Source organism: Protopterus annectens, chromosome 6.part0 (genome assembly GCF_019279795.1).
Source record: "Protopterus annectens isolate FY-2018-M chromosome 6.part0, PAN1.0, whole genome shotgun sequence".
NCBI classification, from domain to species: Eukaryota; Metazoa; Chordata; order Ceratodontiformes; family Protopteridae; genus Protopterus; species Protopterus annectens.
Genome location: NC_056737.1, coordinates 1,320,507,192 through 1,320,529,599, shown reverse-complemented (window position 1 = coordinate 1,320,529,599; position 22,408 = coordinate 1,320,507,192). Strand labels below are relative to the sequence as shown.

At 36.9% G+C, this 22,408-nt stretch overlaps 1 protein-coding gene across 1 annotated transcript in view; it reads right to left on the bottom strand.

Moving 5' to 3' along the window:
- The window catches only part of LOC122804788 (protein mono-ADP-ribosyltransferase PARP14-like), a gene marked incomplete in the record, with an annotated part of 1,493,437 nt that overhangs the window by 204,424 nt on the left and 1,266,605 nt on the right, over window positions 1-22,408 (bottom strand). Inside the window, 1 exon segment of the mRNA XM_044074882.1 lies at window positions 18,254-18,871. Within this exon segment, the coding sequence (XP_043930817.1) occupies window positions 18,254-18,871 (618 nt within the window).

Here is a 22,408-nt window from a genome sequence, read left to right as displayed (position 1 = left end):
ACAACTTTGTTTGCTTTTAAGGATTGTTATTTAAACAAAAAATAGGGGTAGCCATGGGCTCCCCAGTGGGTTCTAGTTTTGCCAATCTGGTCCTAGCCCACTGGGAAAATAAACATCTTTTCAGTAGTGAATGGATGAATAAAATACTTTGTTACAAAAGGTTCTTGGATGATATATTTATTATCATCAATGGGGACGAACTGGTTGCAAATGAACTAGTCAACTATCTTAGTTCAACTACTTCATTTTTAAGGTTCACAAAAAACTATCAGCAAATTTCGATTAACTTCCTAGATGTGTACTTGACCAAAAATTCAGATAAATACACGGCTAAAATTTATAGGAAGGAAACACATTGTAACAGTTATTTGCATTTTACAAGTATGCACCCCTACCATCAAAAGAAATCAGTTGTCAAAGGACAACTGGTCAGGGTTTCAAGAATGGTGACATTAAATGAGGATTTTGATGAAGAATGTACCTTATTGTACGACATGTTCACAAATAGGGGGTATCCGGTTTCATTCTTGCAAGTTATATTCCAGGAAGTAATTGAGAAAAGAAATAAGGGAATATATAAACCAATTTTAAACTCTGAAATTAGACCAAACACCTTATTAAGACATGACAACAATTTAAAACAAGCAGGTGTCATGGTTACAGATATTGTTGAACACGAACCCATTGAATTAGTAGAAAACAAACAGGACTTCACTATTGCATTTACATTTACCTATTGCATAGAGGCATTAAACATAGGTAAAATAGTGAAAAAATATTGGCGCTTCTTATCCTTGGATAAAGACCTATCACATATTTTCAATTTTGGCCCAACGATTTCATACAGGAGGGGTTATAATTTAAAAAAGCTATTAGAAACAAACCCCAAAATAAAGAAAACTAAAAGAGGCACCACGAAATGTGGAAGTTGTAAATACTGCCTATACATAGATACATCTGAAAATTTTAATATCAGAAATGAAACTTTCCATGTTAATGTATCATGTAACTGTAATTCTAGGGCAGTAGTCTATCTAGCCCAATGCACAAAGTGCCCCTCATTCTATGTGGGCAAAACAGATAGACGATTACGTGATAGGATATATGAGCATTATTATGCCATAGCGAAAAACAAGGATGACAATGCCCTGGCTAGGCATTGTACAAAGAACCCAGGGCATACATTTAAATTCATGGTAATAAACCAAATTGTGCAAAACTACAATAAATATGGGTTGGTTAATGAAAATTTATTGAAACTTGAGCTCGAGAGAAGTGAACTCAAATGGCAAATAAGATTAATGGCCTGTAGTTACCCAGGCCTGAATGAATTTTTTTCTATAGCATGTATTCTTAAAATCAAAAGTTTATTTAGATGAGGATTATACACACCTAGCATGGAATTTGGTTATAAAATATTGAGTTTACTGAGTACTTACACAACCAATAATTATTACTTGTGACATTAAACAAAAATTCCCACAAAACAGGTTGTTAATAATTTAATAAAATAAAATAAAATATTTTTTAAATAAACAATTTATTTTTTATTTTTTAGTTTCATGGATTAGAATACCTATATATATATATTTATATTTGTATATTTACATATTTACAGATATTATATTATTATATATTTAGTTTTAATGGAATTAGATGGGTTGATGATATTTAATACATTAAATATATTATGGTTACTAACCGATTATAAAATAATTAGGCAGGGGAAACTTAAACTAACTATGTTTGTTTATTTTTGTTTATTTTTGTTTATTTTTAACTAGAGTGGTACCACACATACTTTAACAACAAGGTACCACACATTCCCAACATTACCTTTTAATACATCCTATAATTTAGTTTAAAACACGTGTTACTAGATAAATGTTAAATACAGAAGTATAAAAATATACTTATTACATAAAGCGGGCTCTGTGTTTAGCTACGGGTGTAAAATAAAATATACTATACATTACCGCAATTTTTTACTTGCTATATGTAATCTAGTACTATACAAAGAAGACATATAGGACCTATCTACTTGTTAGTACATCATGTTTTTATTGTTTATTACTTTTAACATACTGTCTACGTGAAGAATTTAATGTGTTATGGGCGTTTTTTAAAATGATTAAAATGATTAATTGTTAACAACTGTTAACCTGTATAAAGGTAACAGTGGGAAAGGAAGTTGTTTGTCTGATGAAGTTCCGGCACTGCTGGGACGAAAAACGCTTAGTGTGTTTAACGTGATTGTGCCAAAATAAACGCATTTGGATTTTTAAACTACTTACGCTACTTGGATTTACTTTTGTCCTGCAACTTCAGCTTGGTTTCTTCACTTGCGGTTTGTCAGTTTTAGCTTTTCTCAGTTGTTTCAGTCTCGGTTACCTATTGGAAATGGTGCACATATGCAAGTCAAACGGCTCAAGAGTCATTCACTCTAGGGATCTCAACCTAGCTTGTGACATTAACAGATCATGCTGGACAGACAGATGTCTCCCAGAAACTGACGTTTCTCTGGAATAAACTCCCTTATTCACATAAAACAGAGCTCCTCAATGACCCTATTCAAATTCAACCTAGATAACTGGATGGGAGACCGCATTTTTTCCCTGGGGTGACACCCATGTCCCTCATGGACAGGGGTAGCCAGTGTTGATCACAGACTGGGCTCTGTTCATAAATTTGTTCTGTGAACTACCCAAAAAAAGAACAAATGGGGATTAGGCTTGTAAAGGCTCTATTGCCGCTAGCCTAGTAACCTTTTAGGAATCTACGATTGACTGCTCCTTGTTTAACAGGTAAGTGAGCTGTCCAATTGACCATTTTCAGACAACAGCAGAAAATACAACACTTTACAAAAGTAAAATATGACATTAAATTCATGCACATACATCATACAGCTGAGATGTATGTTTGTGCACAAGTTGCTACAGACTTGTGTGTTTTTGCCTTTCACTCATCGAGTACCAGGATAGGCTTTTGCTGTTCTGTCTAAAAGCGTGTTTCAGGTAGAATTTTTCCACAGATGTACATTTCACTGGAGCTAGACTGACTTCTAATTCTGTAATTGTTTTGCTGTATTTAATTACTCATTCATTCTTTTACACTCACTTTATGCTGTTCATGATCATTATGAGGGCAGGCAGAGATGTCTTGACAAGCTACGAGAGTGAGCCATAAAAACAGTTTAGTTGGCCCCAGAATATCTGTGAGACTAATCTTATGACCATTCATGCCTTGAGAGTACCCTCCCACAAGCAGCACCTCCATTCTTTAGGAGGCCAGACTAGTACAACTGAAAGTAAATGTGTGGATACCCATCCAGTCATTAGTCTATGTTAAAAGTAAGACAGTGACTCGCACTGATTAACATGTAGGGGAAGTTTATTCCAAAGCATCGGGAGAGCTGACTTATAAGACTGCCTCCCCACTGTGCTGTATTTACCTTTTGGTGAAGATTTGGGTCCCTGGTTCAAATACTGGTGACAATATTGGACTTGTGGAGAAACAGGATTTCCAGGACAACTAGGTCTCTAATGGTGCAGTAAGCAAGACAGATCTCTCCTGAAAAGTCTGTAAAACACTGAATAAAGGGAAACAGTTTCCTGCCTCTCTTGGTGCCTCAAGGACTTTAGGCCTGTGATTTTATTGGTTAGGAAACTTTGGGGGTCATTTTAATTGTTTTATGTGTTTAGTGAGATACATCCCAAGGGGAGTGTTGCACTTTATAACTGCCCTTATCAATGCTGACTATAAGGGAATGATTACCTCTTTAGACTGTGACAATATTTGCTTGGCAATTAGGTGGGCTAAATAAAAGGATTCCCTGGCAACTGCTGTCACATGACAGATGAAAGAAAGGGAGCTATCCACCCAAGTTGCTAGGTCCCTTACAAAATGTTCATGTTGTAGTGGTGTATGGGCTATACAGTATGATGAGGGGAAGGGTCATGTACCAAAAGTGACATTATACTTTTTAGCAATTAGTTTGAGCTCATTTTTAGTACACTAAGGGTTTACTTGGGAAGAGTTCATTCAGAGGAGTTTGAATATAGTAGGGTGACTTAATAACGACCTCTAGTTTGCTGTCACCTACAAATTTAAAAGTCAGAGATCTTGGCTCTCCACTTGGGGATCTGCGAAGTAAATACCAAACACAAGAGATCCCAGCACGGAGCCCTGAGAGACACTACTGGTCACTTTAATACTTACTGATGAGGCATATGCAAGTTTCACTGTGTGGGCTCTGTATTTCTGCCAGTTTGTTAGCCATTTTAACCACAAAGCAATTAGCGTTTGTCTGATGTAAGAATGGGAAATGGTGCTGAAGATGTTAGGTCAAGATACACTGCCATGGTCACCATCTACAACCTTTGTAACTCTTCTGAAGAGGTTTACCAGGTTAACTAGGCAGGATCTACCATTCACAAAGCAGTATGATACCACAGTTTTTGAGGTTAGATTTTGCAGATGTGCCTAAGGCTGATAGGACTTTAACTACTCAGGTCAGTTGTGAGGCCACCCTTATAAAGAGGCATCACAACTGCAGTGTGACAGCAGCTAAACATAAGCTAAAAAGGTCGAGGAGGTCTGCAAGGGCATATTTAGCACTGTTATGCAACCACAGTGGCATACCTCTCAATTGTACCGATTTTCGCAAAATGTCCAGATTTTTCGCCCGTTTTTCATAAAATTGTGGTTTTCTGGCAAATTAATGGCAAATCATTGAAGACTAAAGTTAGAAAATAGTGACAGACATTTGAGCTTCAGACTTCATACCTTTCAGAAAATTCATGCTAATGCAAAACCTGTTACTCTATCAACTTTCTAAGTTTGTAAGAACAATATTTAAAAATTGTCCCTAATTTTGGGCCTCTGTCCACTTTTATGTATGGCTTTATCCAGATTTCTTGCTCCAAGTGGTTGAGAGGTATAGCAACCAGGTATACGATACATAGTAGTAAATAAACATGCAATCAAAATGATTGTTATATATCAGAAATCTGACAAAACCAAGCATCTTGCATACTTTTTTCTTATCCAGTGTTACAGTGTTATAAAATGTTTTAGTAGCAGATGATGTTGATAAGCTGTGTTATGTACTTAAATAGGACTGTCCCTGACAGTACTGAATATTTGACTTTGACTTTTGGTGAAATTAAACCCTTGAAAAAAGGATTAAATGAGCCTCAGTCTACACTCACCCCGGTGTGCCCCCTACTTTCCCCCATCCTGGCTTTGCCACACCATTTAGATTACTGTTTTTCTTGTTTTCCCATACTTTGTTGCACAGAGCAGAGCTTCTTCCATTGTTTCGATATATCCTAACTGTCCACAATTACACCATAATAAATGAGGAGGAAATAATCAAATTAAGCCAGAGGCCTCACCCATCCCCCAAAGCCATTGGGTTCTAGATGTTCTTAGCTGAATTTTAGTTTTCAAACCTTTTGAGACAAATATGGCCTAAACAAGCATTGTGACTCCTTTCCTTTTGGCTCATCTCAGTTAGGATTTACTACAGCGGAACAACAGTCTGCAGAACGATTGGCAGTGGAGTTTTATGGTGCTGAGTTGCCAGCCCGGTGCCCAACCTTCCACAGAAGGCATACACACATGCGCACACTCACACCTAGGGCCAATTGAGCATGTCCAATCCATCTACAGCATAACTTTGGGATGTGGGAGGAAACTGGAGCACCCGGAGGAAACCCACGTGACCACAGGGAGGACATGCAGACTCTGCACAGAAGGCACCCCAGACAAGAACTGAACAGGAGAACCTCTTACTGTGAGGAGGGAATGCTAACCACTGCACCACCGCAGCTGCTCCTAAACAAGCATTGTGACTAAAGAAATTCATTCTTACTCTTCATTTTCTTCCTGCATGTGTGGAGTCTGCATGTCCTCCCCACAGTCGAGTGGCATTCGAAAGATGCGTGAATGGGCATGCCTTCGTTGAAGGTTGGGCATCGAGCTGGCACCGTAAAAATCTACTGCCAATCATTAGCAGACCGGAGTTCCACTGTGGCGACCCCTAACTGGGAAAAGCCGAAAGAAGAAGATTATTCTCTCACCACTCCCTAAATGTAACAACTGTGGAGAAAATATCATTAAGCTTTCAATCTAAAAGCTGCTGCTTGGGCCTTTATATTTTTCAACAGCCTTTTTTTCTTTACAATTGTGGCATGGACAAAAATCCTAACTAAAGAAATTCAGTCTTTTTTTTTTTTTTCAGGGAAGAAATAAGTTGTGCCCAAGGCTTAAATGTCAAAGCTGACAAAAAAAGTAGTTCACAGTAAGCTAAGATAAATGCTTGCACAGATAAATAAATCATATCTGAGAATAGTGTCTATATCCCTGTCAACATACAAAAAAAGAAAGAAAGGAAAGATAGTCACCTTTTTCTGTATCCATCTGATGTTTGATTGGGATGAAAGTCAATGAATAAATGGCCTTAGTCATATATTTCAAGCTGCTGCTGTCACACATCATACAGCTTTGCCTCTTCACTCCATCCCTAAAAGACTGCTACCATCTGTGTATCCATCGGACAACCAGAATATAGTAACATATTTTAACATATTGATCACAGATGTATATTCACAACACACCCCCTTACCCCTAACTCCCAGAGTTAGACACCTGAATATATACTTTTGATGTGTGATTATGAGAGAAAAGGATATTAATCATGAATTCCAGACAGTTGTTCCTAGACAGTACACTGCCCCTACACAACCCTTCACACCACCGTGATTGTGTTAAAAGTTAAAGAAATAATGACCATACTTGTCACAGCCCCCACAAAAGCCAGAGTGACCTGAGCATGCCTCTGAAGCTTAATTGTGAGGAAAGTTAAAAAAAATAATGAACCCCCCCCCCACACACACACAATAACCTCTGTACCATCATGCACCCACTTCAAAGCTTTACTTAAAGTGCACCTAAAAACATGCTGGCTATGCCCTTGTAACTCTCCCCTCTAACTTCTCCCACTCCATCTACCCTCCACCTCTCTTCCACCCCACAAACTACCTTTGATTACAGCAAGCTCTGATACTTCCATGCCTATCTACTTATTATACGGCAGTAACTTCTTATTGTAACAATTGTTAATATCTGCTATGACTTCGTGGATGGAACAGACTATGTTTGTAATATTTTAATTGCTAGGATTCTTCATCTGTAACTATGTTGTAATATTTTAATTTGTGGAGCTTTTCTACCCGGGACTCCGCTGAAAATGGACCTGTGTCCAGTCAGACTTTCCCGGTCAACAAATGTAAATAAATAAATTTCCACATCCCAAACAAGTTATGGTGACCTTCTGTGCACATCGCTTAGGTTTGATTGTGAGGAGAATTTAAGAAATGTTCTCACTGCTCCCAGCTCCCACCCACCCATAAACACAAGTTATTGCAACCTTCTGTGCACACTTCGGAGTACAGTCATTTGTAGAAAAGGTGAGTCCAGGGCAGAAGCACTCAATAAGCTTTTGTCAAATTCCACTTCTTTAACCTGACTTCTGGACGCTGTCAGAATCTAGATGTTCTGTGATGCATTTTATGTATTATTTTTGAAAGATAGTTATGCACTGAATTTAGGGGAAAGACATGCTTGTTAAGCACCATTCTGACATTGGAAAGGCTCTTAAGATTTTATTAAATACCTGTTAGTATTGTTAAGCTCTAGTCACACACTAGAGCATTCAGCAATAATCCATGGTCACTACAAGGGAGTAGTGGGAAGCTGGTAAATGCTTCTTGATTTAGACTGTTTTTCTAAAGTAAGACTGAAGTGTTTAACAGTTTGAATGCATTTTTAACAGCTTCCCACCACTGTTCTGTGGTGGCTGCTCTCTTTGTGGCCACAGTAAGTGTGTTACAGCACTACTGCACTTTTTTCTAACTTTTGAATATATGGCTATTGGATCACATACCATGCAGGTGCAACTTTACATTCATTTGTACATTTCTATGAAATTTCTGTGCAGTCATTCCAAATGTAACTCATAGTTACACAACAATATACATTTTGTGTCATGGATATGCTTCTGTCATGGTTGTAGACAGTAATCTAAAAGGGCAGTTTTTAAGTGCCCCTTAGCAGTTTCTGGCACCCTTGGAAATAGAGAAAACAAAATGAATTAGTATAAAAAAAGGCAGCTCAAAAGATATTCAAAGAGAAATAAAGAGAAAGCCTGGAGCATTTTTCCCCGGGCCTCCGCTGAAAACAGGATCTGTGGAACCTAGTCGGACTTTCCCAGTCAACAAATGTTAAATAAAAAAATAAATAAAAATACAGGCAAAGACACCCAGATATGGAAAATTTCACAATACAAAAAATAAGATCACAAAAGGGGAACGTAGAACAAAAGATTAGTAGACTGACAGATTACAGTACAGTGATCATGATCAAGTGTAAAGATGATATAAACTGTGCAGTTCATCAGATGAGGAACTGACAGCACCACTGCAAGTGGTCAAAACTTGCTCAGCTGATATAAGAATGTCATTTGCTCTTGATAAATGTGCAAAAGCAGCTTTTAAAGCAGGAAAGCTACAGCACCAAGAAAATATGAGTGCGGGACAGGAATGTGATATACAAGAACTTGAGCAAGAGGAAGTGTATAAATATTTGGGAATTGATGAAGATTAATAATAAAACATGAACAAACGTGAGTAAAACTTAGTAAGGAATATTTTAAAAGACTAAAATTAATACTAAAAACAGCCCTGACATCTAGGAACAAAGTCCAAGCTATAAACTAATTTGCTCTTCCTGTTTTAACTTACAGTTTTGGGGTGACTGGCCCCAAAGGGTATTGATCAGTTGGATAGGAAAATGGGAAAAATGCTTCATGGTTATGCAATGATTTATAAAAATCAGTGTATACCAAGATTATATATTCCCCATTCTGAACGAGGCATAGGCCTCCTCGAAACTGATTACATGTACAGATCTTCAATCGCAGGACTGCATACATATCTGATGACCTCACAAGATCCAAACATAGTGAAAGTTTAAAAACATACAGAGAACAAGTCTAAGATGACTTCCCTGCTTAGTTTAGCAGAAGCACATCGGTGTCAAGTAGGAATGGAAATCAAACCAGAAGTAGATAAAAATCAGGCAGCAACCGAATGTGCAGAAAACAAAAGAATTTACAAGTATAGAAAACTCCTGGAACAATCTCATGTCAATCAAGATCTAATGCCAGGAATGGTTATGAAGAGATGAATTTAAACCAAGAGATGAAAGGTTAATATTGGTGGCCCATGATAGTGTACTATGTACACACTGGTTTACAAAGTCCATTGAACATGTCAGAGAAACTGACAAATGCAGGTTTTGTAAAACAGAATTGGAAACAGGTGCACATCTTGTTGCTGGGTGTGATACACTAATGGCAGAAGGCATGTATACTGAAAGGCATAACAATGTGGCTAGACTGTTGCATTGGAGAATGTGTAAACCTTGTAATGCTGAAGCAGCTGAGAAGCACTGGAAACATGAGCCACAAAGCATTATAGACAATTATGAGGTTTATATCACATGGGATCATCAATTAACAACAGTTCAAAAAATAGATGTGAGAAAACCAGTAGTAGTCTATGAAAAGAAGACAAAAGTAGCATCGACCCAGTGATTATAGCGTCTAACATACAGAAACGCACAAAGTCATAAAATAACAGGATTTGCAGGCAGAAATGAGGGCTACTTGGAAGGAGGATACCCAGGCATTTCTAATATCAGTAGGAGCAATGGGTCTCATAAAAAAGAATTTACAGCCATATTTAGACATGTTACAGATACATGTACTGCACTAAAAGAACTAAAATGGCTTGAGCTACCACAGCTATTTAACTATCACCAGCTGGGCACACCCTAGAATAGTCTCAAACATCCTGAAAAAAACCCTCATTATCCAACCTACTTACTTGTCTATACTGCAAACCAGTACCTAAGATCCAGTGAAAAATCTCTCCTCTCCATCACCAAGGCTAACAATAATGCAGGGAAAGAGCTCTACTCCCACACCATTGCCAGAAATTGGAACACTCTTCTCCTATCCATGTTCATTTCCCCCTCCACATTCTTATTCAAAAACTCCCTCAAATTGCATCTTCTTAGTACCTGGTTATGGCCTTGTATCACATAACCCTACCCACACTATTAACTCCCCAAACTCCTCTCTGATCACATGCTGGATTCTCTGATCCCCTGTAGGCTTGGTCATCTGAAAGGGTACTTCTAACTGTAGAATCTTACTTGATATATTTTCTTCTCTTACCAATGTGTAATGAACATTGTCTTTTTACCTATGTTTTATATCTTCTTTAACCTGGATTGTTTTATTAATTTTTTGTTAAATTACTATGCTCAGCATACATGATGAAACCTGTTTTGTGTAGTATGCTGGATGTACTGTACTTGTATAACTTTATGCTGGAGCTTTTCTTCCTGGGCCTCCGCTGAAAATGGACCTGGTCCAGTTGGAATTTCCTGGTTAACAAATGTAAAATAAATAAATAAATGTAACTCCGTATTAATTGCAAAAGTCGTCAGTTCTAGGCACATTGTGGGTGCTGTTTAGAGCACTTTTGGCTAACATCAAATATAGAAACAATACTAATTTCATGAACTTTAATTAAACTTTGACTTATGAACGGGGTCCATTCCTGTCATGGTATTAGAAAGCAAAAAACCTTAGAGAAATTAAAAAACAGAGGATATAGCACAGTTGATGGCTAATAAATTTAGTTCAGTTTTCACCCCCAGTCACTTTTCAGGAAACACACACTACCATTTTTCTCCCAACTATGACTAAAGAATAGCTACATGCTCTACTCTCCAAAGTGAAAAACACTGCAGCAATAGGTCCTGACAATATCTCAGAATGCCTTCTAAACAGCTTACATCATAATCTGTTAGGCTCAATTGAATCTCTATTCAACCACAGCCTGCAAACAGGCTTTATCCCTAGGGAATGGAGAAATGCAACAGTCATCCCTCTACAAAAAAGGGGACCGTCAGCAGTCCCAGGGGGGTACTACATCCCCATAAGTCTGACTAGTGTTATATGCAAGACTGTGAAAAGAATTATCATGCACATGATAAAGACAATGAAAATCTTCTGACACTGGAACCATCCCAATTCGATTTCACCAAGGGCAGGTCATGCCTAATAAACCTCGTGGACTTCAAGGTCAATAGAGCCATGGACATGGGTAAAATGACCAAATACCTCACTCAAGTACTATAGAAAAACTCACAAATTTAGGCATAAATCTCCATGTCGCCCAAAGTATAGCCAAATGGCTCTTGTTAGGAAACATGAAGTTAAGGTGGAGGAATCCACCTTCACCAAGAGACCTGTTACTAGTGGCATCCTACAGGGCTCAGTACTGGGATCTCTCAATAACATGCATGAGTTAAGAAAGACAGGGCTCAGTACTGGGATCTCTCAATAACATGCATGAGTTAAAAAAGATTGCTGTTCAGCAAGTGTTTTTTTTTGATAAACCAGAGCACAAAAGCCTTTAGCACAATGGCTCAGGCAACAGAAAGTAGAAAGGTTTGTTGCAAAGCTTAGTGAGCCTATAACAGGGAAGATAACCAGAGATCCTGTAGTGGTATTAGAACTATTTAAGAAATTTTATAAAAATCTGTATAAAGCAGAGGAATGTGAAAATCAGAAAAAGTACAAATGGAAATGTTTATGGAAGAATTAAATATGCCAAGGTTAGAGGCAGATGAGGCTCAATTACTAACACTTAGGATAGGAGGAGATGAGATAAAAATAGTGCAGAGAAAGCCTTCAACAGAGTAAGCTGAGGTTTTGAATATGGCAATAGAAACTTTTGTATTCCCTGACAAAATAATAAGGTTAATTGGAGGATATATGAAGGATTTGAGGCAAACATTAAAGTGTATATGTGTCGGGGTGTCCTCTCCGATAAGTTCTGTTTGAACAGAGGAACCAGGCAGGGGTCTCCTCTTTCCCCTTTGTCATTTGAATTACATTTAGAATGTGTCTATATTAGAACATCGAAGTTTCACAACTTCGAATGTCCTAATATCAACCCCTATTCAGTGAACGCTGAAAATAGTGAAGCTGCAGAACACCAAATTTCTTCCTAGGGAAGGAATTCGGTTGGCCATTCCTGTGCCTTCACTATTTTCAGCACTGTGGTGGAAAGTTACGTGTCAGGATCAGGTAAGTGTGCGATTGTGTGGACGTGAGGGTTAGGGTGCGAGGTAGGGGAATTAGGGTTAGGGCGTGGGTCAGGTAAGTGTGTGATTGTGCGGACATGAGGGTTAGGGCAGGGTAGGAGGGTTAGGGCACGGGTGAGATGAGTGTGCGATAGTGACGGACCTTAGGGTTTGGGTTAAGGTAAGTGGATAGCTAGTGGCGTTATTTACAGTTTAGTGTAGGGTTAAGATGTAGGATTTTAGGTGTATGTGTATGGATTGCTGTTTGTTTGGTGTGCTTGTGTTGTGTGTGTGTGTGTCGGAACAGCAAATTTTTTCCCTGGGAAAAAATTTGCTGTTCTGCATGTTCGATATTGTCAGCGTTTGCTAAATAGGCGTCGATATTAGAACATTCGACATTTTAAAAAGTCGATGTTCTAATATAGACCCATTTAGAACCACTAGCAAAGAAAGTAAGGGATTCAGACATTTAAGGGTATAATTTGTATGGCAATCAAGAAAAGCTGGTTTTATTTGCAGATTAACATTACTTTGTATATGATAAAACCAGAAAAAAGACATTTCAGTGTTGTGGCACATTATATTTCAAGTTTTTTTGGGATATAGAATTAATGAAGATATAACAAAAGCAACAGCTGTAAACTATGTACCTACACACAAATTGATTCAGCAATATCCACACATTGATGGATATATAATAAAAATAAGTACCTAGGAGTGTGGACTAAAAAGGATTCTGTTATGGCAGTTAAGGATATGTGGGAAGAGAGTAAACAAAAGATAATACAAAAACTGGGAAGCTGTAAGGTCTGTTTTAAAGGATATGGATAAGAAGATACAAGCAGTTAAAACATTTTAGTTCCTTTAGTCTTATACATAGGTCAGGCATATTTTTTCAACTAGAAAAGAAGTTGTGGATAGCAATTAAAGATTTGAAGCATTTTATTTGGGAGGGTAGGAGGGCAAGAGTCAGGTGGGATAAGCTGACAAGGTTGTTTTGAATTATCTGATTTGAAGTGGTATTTCAGAGCTACATAGTTAAAACTTGTATACATAGCACAAGCAGAAAAGCTATTATTAAAGTGGAAAGGGATTTATAATGAAACAGGTGAAGCTCAAGAAATAAGGATAGACTGGGATTTTGGATACAGATCATTAAAGAGAATAACAATAACTATACTGAATGTTATATCTGATAAATAGGCAGTATAAATTATTCTAAGAACTAAATCAACATGGGACAGGAGAAAGAAGATTATGCTGATAGAGATAACTGCAATTAGGGGTACAGAGAATAGGCAAAGGGGGCCAGAATTTACAGGAGAAAACTGGCAAAGGAACCAAGGTATTGGAGCAAATAAGAGAGGGAGCGGTAACAGTATGGGAAAAGGCCAAGAATTCAATTTGGACTGCAGACTAGAGATTGCCTATCAAGGATTGAGAGAGTATAGGCAAAGATAAAGGAATAAGGGGATCCTAAGTGAAAGACCAGCACTGGTAGAGTTATTAGTAGAATCAGAAACTGCTGTTAAAAAAGGAATAATTAGTAGGACATATAAAATATTCCCCAATAAATATATGAATCAAGCAAATGAGGTTAGAAAGGATTGAGAAGATAGAATGGATAAGGAATTCACAAAATAAATGAGAGGATATACAGATGACTCAGAAATGTGCAGTAATGGTCTAAAAGATTGATGATCTTTGCTTTGAAGTGTTTACATAGGTATTTTTATACCCCCAGCAGACTCCAAAGAACTTTTCCTCAAATGTTGGAGGTGTGATGGGGAGGAAAGGTGTAATTAAGAGCATATGTTTGGGAGTGTAATGAGCTGGCAGACTAAACTCTATGCAGAAATACTTGGTGAGCAAATTGGTGTAACCTACGGAAATTATTTTTTTTAGCTGTGATACAGAATTGGTATTACCTAGACAAAGAATTAGTTTAATTCTGGTGACAGCCAAAAAGTAATTACTTGAAAATAGAAATCAAAGTCTAAACCAGCTGTACTAAAAGTAGTGAATATAACAACAGATACAATAACTGGAAGTGGGATCTTTAGAAAAGGGTAGGAGCAAATTACATAGGAAGAATGGGAATGAGGGGAATAATACATGGAGAATAATGTTTGGGAGGAGGAATGAGGTTTAAGGGAAGGCATGAATTGAATGAGCTTTGCAATGTCTGACTGACAATGACTGGATAGAATATTATATGTGATGTATAATGTTTGCAACTGAAAATATGTCAATATGGTATGTTTTCATTTATATAATTGTATGACTGCCTATGTCATAAGTGACAATTCAATAATGATTTTTGTTTAAAAAAATATAGGAACCTCTCCTGTTCAGAATATTCTTCTCTGAAGTCAAGGCAAATGTAGAGGGCCTTTGGCTGACCAGATTTGAAGACTGCAAGTTTGGTGCAATTATTGCAACTCCCAAAAATATAGATACCCTCCAAGAGGGTCTGGGCACAGACAAATAACTGGTATCAGAGTCATGACCTAAAACTCAGTGCAAAAAAAATATATAACTTTACCCTTTGGTAAGACAACCAAGCCTACGAATTACAAGACTGATAGCACTCCCCTAAGCTGAGACTCAGTGGTAAAGGACTTGGGAAATAAGGTTGACAGTATCCTGAATTTTAATCACCATGTGCCCGTGATGGCAACAAAATCTTCTATGTGGCACAACTTATAATTAATAATATATAAGGAGATCATAGTCCCACTCGACTCATCCCTCATTGGACCAACTGTTGAGTACAGTGCACCCTCTAACACATACCTGACCAGGTATTTGCAACAACTTTCTCAGCCACAGAAGTTCTTCATTAAAATAATACAGTTACATGTCCTATGCAGACTGCCTCAAAGCCCTGTCTCTGTACTCTGTCTCCTATAGGACTCGGTAGCCTGTAGGAGACAGAGTTCAGGGACAGGGCTTTGAGGCAATCTATGCCTAACCTTCAAGGCATTCTCTGATTCAGCTCTGAGGTACCTGCTGCACTTCCACAAAACAAACAGCACTAGTATAGCCCAATCTATATCTAAATCTTGTCTGAGATATAAACAAAACAAGTAGGAGGAACAGTTATGTGTCTAAAAGATTACCCCTTTTCTGGAACAGACTTTTCATTCATGTGAAGCAGAGCTGTTCTCTAAGCCTATTCAAATGCAAATTGGACCAATGGAAGGGAAACTGCAAATTCACCCCTGACTTGTTACCTGTGTCCCTTATGGATAGGTGCAGTTTCTGGATGCCCTAAGGCACAGGCGGGTCTACATCAGAACATTGAAGGTTCATACTTTCGAATGTTCCTACATCGAACCCTATTCAGCGAACGCTGAAAATAGCAAAACGACAGATAACCAAATTGTTTCCTGGGGAAAGAATTTGGTTGTCCGTTTCTGTCGTTTCGTTATTTTCAGCACTCTGGTGGAAAGTTATGGGTCAGGTTCAGGTAAGTGTGTGATTGGGCGTGGGTTAGGTGAGTTAGGGTTAGGGCACAGGTGAGTTGAGTGTGCGATAGTGATGGACCTTAGGGTTATGGTTTGGGTTAAGGTAAGTGGATAGTTAGTGGCGTTTGTACAGTTTAGTGTAGGGTTAGCTGTATGATTTTGGGTGTATGTGTGGATTGCTGTTTGGTGTGTTTGTGTTGTGTGTATGCGTTTTGGAACAGCGAATTTATTCCCTATAAAAAAATTCACTGTTCTGAATGTTCGATGTTGTCAGCGTTCGCTGATTAAGGGTCAATGTAAGGACATTTGAAAATGTGAACTTTCTGTGTTCTGATATAGACCCGGCACAGGCATATATGAATGATATTCTAGTCCTTCGGCATTAATAATTGGGAAAACTGGAACATGAGTGGCCAGGCTTAAAAAAGCTCTAGGAACATTAACCTAGTAACCTGCTGTGATCCTATGAAATGGTACATGCACTGGTTTAACAGAAAGTTAAATAAGGAAACCACCACAGAAGTAAGCTGGAGTGCATTTTGATTCCTTGCTAGATGCTATGAAAATAGGAAGCGGTTACTTACAAACACTTAAAAACTGCATTTTTAACATGCTAAATAAGCATTATGACTTCCTTAAGATATTATTTAGCAACATCTTGCTATTAATTGCCGAGCATTTAAAAACAGCTGTTTATGCTTTATGTAACAGAAAAATCAGTCAAACATTACTCTGCAGTTCCCAAGGCACTTGTGACGATTTTGAAGTTAGTGATATCAGTTCATTGAAACCTCATACAATTAACAGCAAAAACAATTAGAAAATTTTAAATACTATGGTTAACACCACAGCGAACCACACTTTATCCAACCTAATAACAGGTGGTAGATATACTTTCTTTAAAACTTTCCAAAGTATGAATCTGCTTATGAAAGTAGGGAAGCACAAACCGGTTCAAGTTGAATCTTCCTTTTTTACTAAATAAGTAACATACTAGCTTAGTCATTTCCGTTGGCTGCTTTGGATATTTTATTTATGCACTACACCTCTGGTCCTGTACATATACACAGCAATTCCTAATATGCAGCTTCTGTAATATGAGATTGTTTTTCTACACATATTCACACTGGCACTGCTGTTTGTAAACTCCTTGGTACATGGCAAGGGATTCCTGTGAACAGATCTGTATACACACAGCTGTCCAACAGTCATCTTCTCGTGAGATAAGCTCTTTCCAGACCACTCCCCTTGGGACGAACAAGCTAATATTGGTGGTGCATTCCCATCCCTCATTGGCTGTGAACATTAACAAATACAGTGTCCGCGGAGTAAGGATTCTATTCTTCCATGGCGCAGAACCAGCTTGTGCTATGCATAGCTTTTTTAAAGTAGCTGATCAAAATAGTAATTAGTGGCTTTAGGTTAATTCTGTTTGATGATACATGCAGTCTATAGTCCACACACACATGTAATGAAAACCTCATGGAAGTAGAACTACATACATTTGATTATCTTGTACGGTATCATTGCTTTTCAGAACATACTTCTATATATTGCCAAAGCAGGTTAGTGCTTTGAACAATAACTTATGCTTACAATGGGAACATCAGTGTTGGATAAGCTATGCATTGCACAGCAATAAAAATTTTATTTTTGTTAAGACTTTGATGTAGATATAACCAGAATGCATTATTTTCTTGACTTAGATGGTCAAAAGCTTATTGCACACAGATACAGTACAATACAGAATTCAACAGTAAACCAAGGTAATTAATCTGTCAATCACAAATTTTTCCCTTCTTCTGGTAGGGTTTGCACTCTACCTTGTATCCAACTTTGCCATCTATATGCATATTTACTCCATTGTCAAGAGAAGGGAATTTTGGGGGTGAGCACATTGAGGTTACCAGCACTGCAAACTAAAGATCCACAATGAGCAGGTAAACAGTTAACTAACTCCCTGACTAGAGAAGTCAGCTTCATTAAAACGAATATGCACTGAAACTGCAGATGGTTTCTGAAGAAAAAAGTGTTTTTTTTTTGTTTTGCTGGGGAAACCCTCCTTGAAACCCCAATAGGGAGCTTTTCCACATACCTTCAACTTAATGCAAGTCTATGGTTGCACAACCCCAGGGAAAAAGAGATGCCTGGGTAAGAGTGGGGGGAAAAAACAGTTTTCACACTTGCAATCTTGTACTAGAGCCAATACACACACACGCACACATGTATTTTATATATATATATATATATATATATATATATATATATATATATATATATATATATATATATATATATATATATAAAGTCACAACTATTAGGAAGTTTATTGAGTTGGGTTTGCCCAGATAACCTTCAACTACTTACCATCCACTGAATCATAATTCTGTATACTGCAATTTTTATATCACTCCAGATGGTTGCACATTGGGCTATTAAGCTTATTTTCTTTTTTCATAATAATTTGCCTGTGTATTACAGAAGACTGAATAGGCTCCTCATTGTGAATTACTTATGAGAAAAATGTTAACATTGTAGAGTTTTTTTAATCAACTTACCTAACTGATGGTCTTCGAGAAGAATCCTCCTCCGGATTTTCACACAGTTCCCTTGAGGATCTGCCTGTTCCTTCTTTTCAAAGTTAATGGTATATAGCTGTCCTCCATGTGTATATGTGAAGATATTTTGCTTTTTGAGAAAATTCATCTCAAGTTCATAATTTAAGTTTGAATTAAATGGTTTTATATTCTCTTCAGTCACTATTTCCCACTGAACAGTTTTTTTGATTATATCCTCCTCTTGTTTTCTGTTGATTCTCTCCTTAAGATCTTGCAGAAGACTGTTGATTTTGACAACACTTGCTAGAACATCATCTGTCTTTCCCTTCACCACTATGCTGTCTGTCTCCAATTCGACTTTAATTTGCGTTTTTTCACACATGGCACATATTGTCTGCAGTTCAACATCTGAGAATGAATTTCCATAGGTAGTGTTTATAAGTTGCGTAGAACAGTTGTCTTTTATAATATCATCAATATAAGAATGAACTTTTGAGATGGCATCCTTTGAAGTACTATAAATTTGAACTGTGCATGAAGGGTATTGAACTGATTTCAGTAATTCCAGTGGACTTTGGTTCCCTGACTGTGCCAGGGTTATTCTTCCTTGCTGATGAACTACAAACAAATACAGAAAATATTAAATACAGAAAATGTTATATATACACACTTCCTGGTCTGGCAAATATTTTTAACAAATATTTGTAACCATCTAATTCATAATATTTCCCACTTTGATAAATAACTTTTTCAACAAATGATTGAAACTCCCTAATAATATATTCACAATTTTACAGAACTCTACAAAATGATTTCTTATAATGGAAGGGCAGCATTCTCATGTTTTTCAAGTTCTGTCTTACCTGTGCACCCTACTCACCCCACGTTTTGCTGTTTAAGGAATGTTGTTATGCTTGCCATTAGTAGATTACCACTAACAGTATCTACTCCAGAACTACCATATCAAGCTGTAAACTAAAAAATTTCAGAATATGAATAATAAAACTATGTACTTGTTAATTTTATTTGACAAATACTTTTTGATCAACACTCAAGAGCTTTATAATTTTTTCTTTGTACTTCATAAACAAGCACATAGCCTTGAAATCATCTGAATTGGGAAAATATGAAACACATTCTTGAAGTTGGTATTCAAGCATAATATACAAGATTATGATTGGGTTTCTGATTATAACCAATTTATGTGTGTGAGACATGGATGTCAAGAAATTCATTTCAAGAACATTTCTTAAGAGGTCAAGCTTGGCATCAATGTCGAGTACAGACAATGGTTATGATCACTGAGACCAATCAAAATTCTTTGTAATGCATGGAGCTTTATTTGTTGCAAGTACTACCAGTTACAAAGAAAAAAATGTATGAGTGTAAAATGGTTCTCCAGCTTTCAAAGCCTTTGAAAGACGATAAAACACCTCTGTCAACAGACAGCAGGCAGAAACAAAGTGACCTTCTTAAGAACAAAGTACATTAATAGCTGTTAATCACTTACTTTGTCAACTTTTGTTTTTACATTTATCGAACAGCTTGTAAATCTGTTTTTCCTTCTGCCACTGTTCTTCACTGGCCAGCAATCTCTGTTGTAAATCATCACTGCAGCACTCAGTTTTAACAGCATTTAGGGGTGATTCAGAAAAGCTTGTGAAGCACCTTTCTGATGTCATGTAATAAGCATGTTTTATTTTTCCACTTCAGGAATGTAATTGTCTTTGTTTCATTTTGAAGTTATGTAAAGTTTGATGAATTATCATATTCAAAAATTAAAAAAAAAAGTATAGTAAAAAAAAAAAGGAATGTAATTGTAGCACTTAATGTGCTGCATTTTATCTATCACGACACATTATATTACATCTCATGTCAAGAAGAAAACAGGAAAATGAAGCATTCTGGCTCAGTTTTATTCCATCATCCACTGATCAGTGTTCATTTAAATTACAATTTAAAATAATTGCTTATATTAAACTAACAGTCAATATTTTCAAAATGTTAACTAGTTTGCATGTGAAATTCATGTCCTAAATTTGTTTTGTCGTTAATTTGCACGTGACAGTGACCACTCAATGTAATTTCCTTCCCAAATTTTGCATTCTGCTTTGCTTACCATGTGAGAGATGTTCACAAAAAGACAGATGCATCTGTTTATTTGCAAAAAAACATAAATGTACAGCAATTCCTTTCCATCAGAATATATAATGGCACATAGAGATGGAGACCTGACTGTGACCCAGTGAGCCAGTTTTGTTTAGAAAACCCAATCCCTGAGCAGTCAGCCAGGGATAGAAACTGAGCAGCATTTTGTCCTGCTGCCTGTACCAGGGGAAGGGCAAGGTTTCTGGCCAAGGATTAAGTGGTCTTGCTGAAGACCAAGGAAGCTAATTTAGCAGCATGTGCACTGCATGATGCACACTCTGGACACTGGGAAAGTGGGACAAGTGGGCATAGCATAATAAATAATATCCTCTGCAGCTATCAGGATTGTAGTGTACTGCGATACTTGGATATTCTTTCTCTCACCGCTATACCAGGGATGTCAAAGATGATCAAGCAGAAGCTTGAAGATACAGATCATAGCAGACAAGTGTGGCAAAAACAAAAAATCCTGATGCTTGTTGAATATTCTGGGTTAATTATGTCAAGTGCCTTTTGGTTTTAGATTATAAAACAAATGCAACATAAACATATGGATGTGCAAAATCACAATCATAAAACACCAACAGATATACTTGGACAAGGAGTAAAACTTTTAAAATGAAGCAAACTGCCATTGCCTCAACAAGAAGATGGATATCTGAATCAACAAAAACTAAACAGTGAGGGTGATTTTACATCAAAGCATTTAAAAGCTTGGATCCATATTAACAAAATAATTATAGAAATGTAAAAACCCGTTTTAGGTAAACATTCTATCTGATACTGGTTCTTAAGAAAGGTATATTATGCTAGTATGTATTACTGTTACATGAAAACAGCCATATAAAAGTTTACTGTGTTACCGTAAACACTTGTGATATAAAATTCTGTTAGCATGTTATGGTTAGTTATTCCAATTTATGTACCGACTCATACTAACAAAATTAGTACTGTAGCACATTTTTAGGATGGTCAGTATAGCAATGAAGTGCTAGCTTTAATGGCACCATCTTAATAATGCTTCAGCTGGGTGTTATCTTCTATAACTTTCTGTCTTGTTTCTGTGTGCTAGCATAGTTAATACATGTTTTACAGTCTCATGTATCATTTCTGTTATTACTGAGAGAAGGGTATAGATAGCTAACTGTAGGCTTCTATTGTCTACCAGATGGATTTATTTGCTTACTAGAAATAAAACCTTGGCTAGCTGTTAATGGTTATACAAGGCATTTATTGAATCCATTTCACCATGACAATATACTTTTTCTTTTGTGTATATATGTGTATATATGTATATATATATATATATATATATATATATATATATATATATATATATATATATATATGTGTGTGTGTTTGTGTGTGGGGGGGGGGCTGGATGCTGCCTATATTCTCTTATCTCAAGATCTTGGTAATCATTTGTCAATATTTAGGGACTGTTAGTAGTTCCTCAGTATTTACTGGTTAGAGTTTTTCTTTTTTAACGTTGATTTGTACTATAGCAGCAGAGGAATGTTAGGCCTAGAGCTTTCTAAGGCCATGTGAGGAATCTGCATGTACTTTAAAGTGCAGGATGAGTAAGGGGTTTGAATTTTAAAGAACATGGGGCTGGAATGTTGTGTTTAGATATAAATATTTGTGGTGCAACGAAGGAGACTAAAATACTATAAAACACATTTCTGTGATGACATATACTATGTATAAAGCGACAGCTACAAGCATAAAAAGCTGTAGGAGTAAAAAGAGTTTAAGAAGGGTAAATAGGATGGGATTTCTATTCAAACTCTGGACCTTCAATTCCACGCAGGGGAATTTGGTTTACTTGTAGTTTAGTTATCCTTAATATTAATTTTACTTGGCAAGACACAGAGTTAACAGTCAGGCAACAGAATAATGGCTGTATGAAAACAAAAGAAAACTGAGAATATTGATTACAGAGATCACAGAACAGCAATTAGTAATAATACAAACGTAACAGGTTTTCTTGAGTGTGATTCTTTAAAT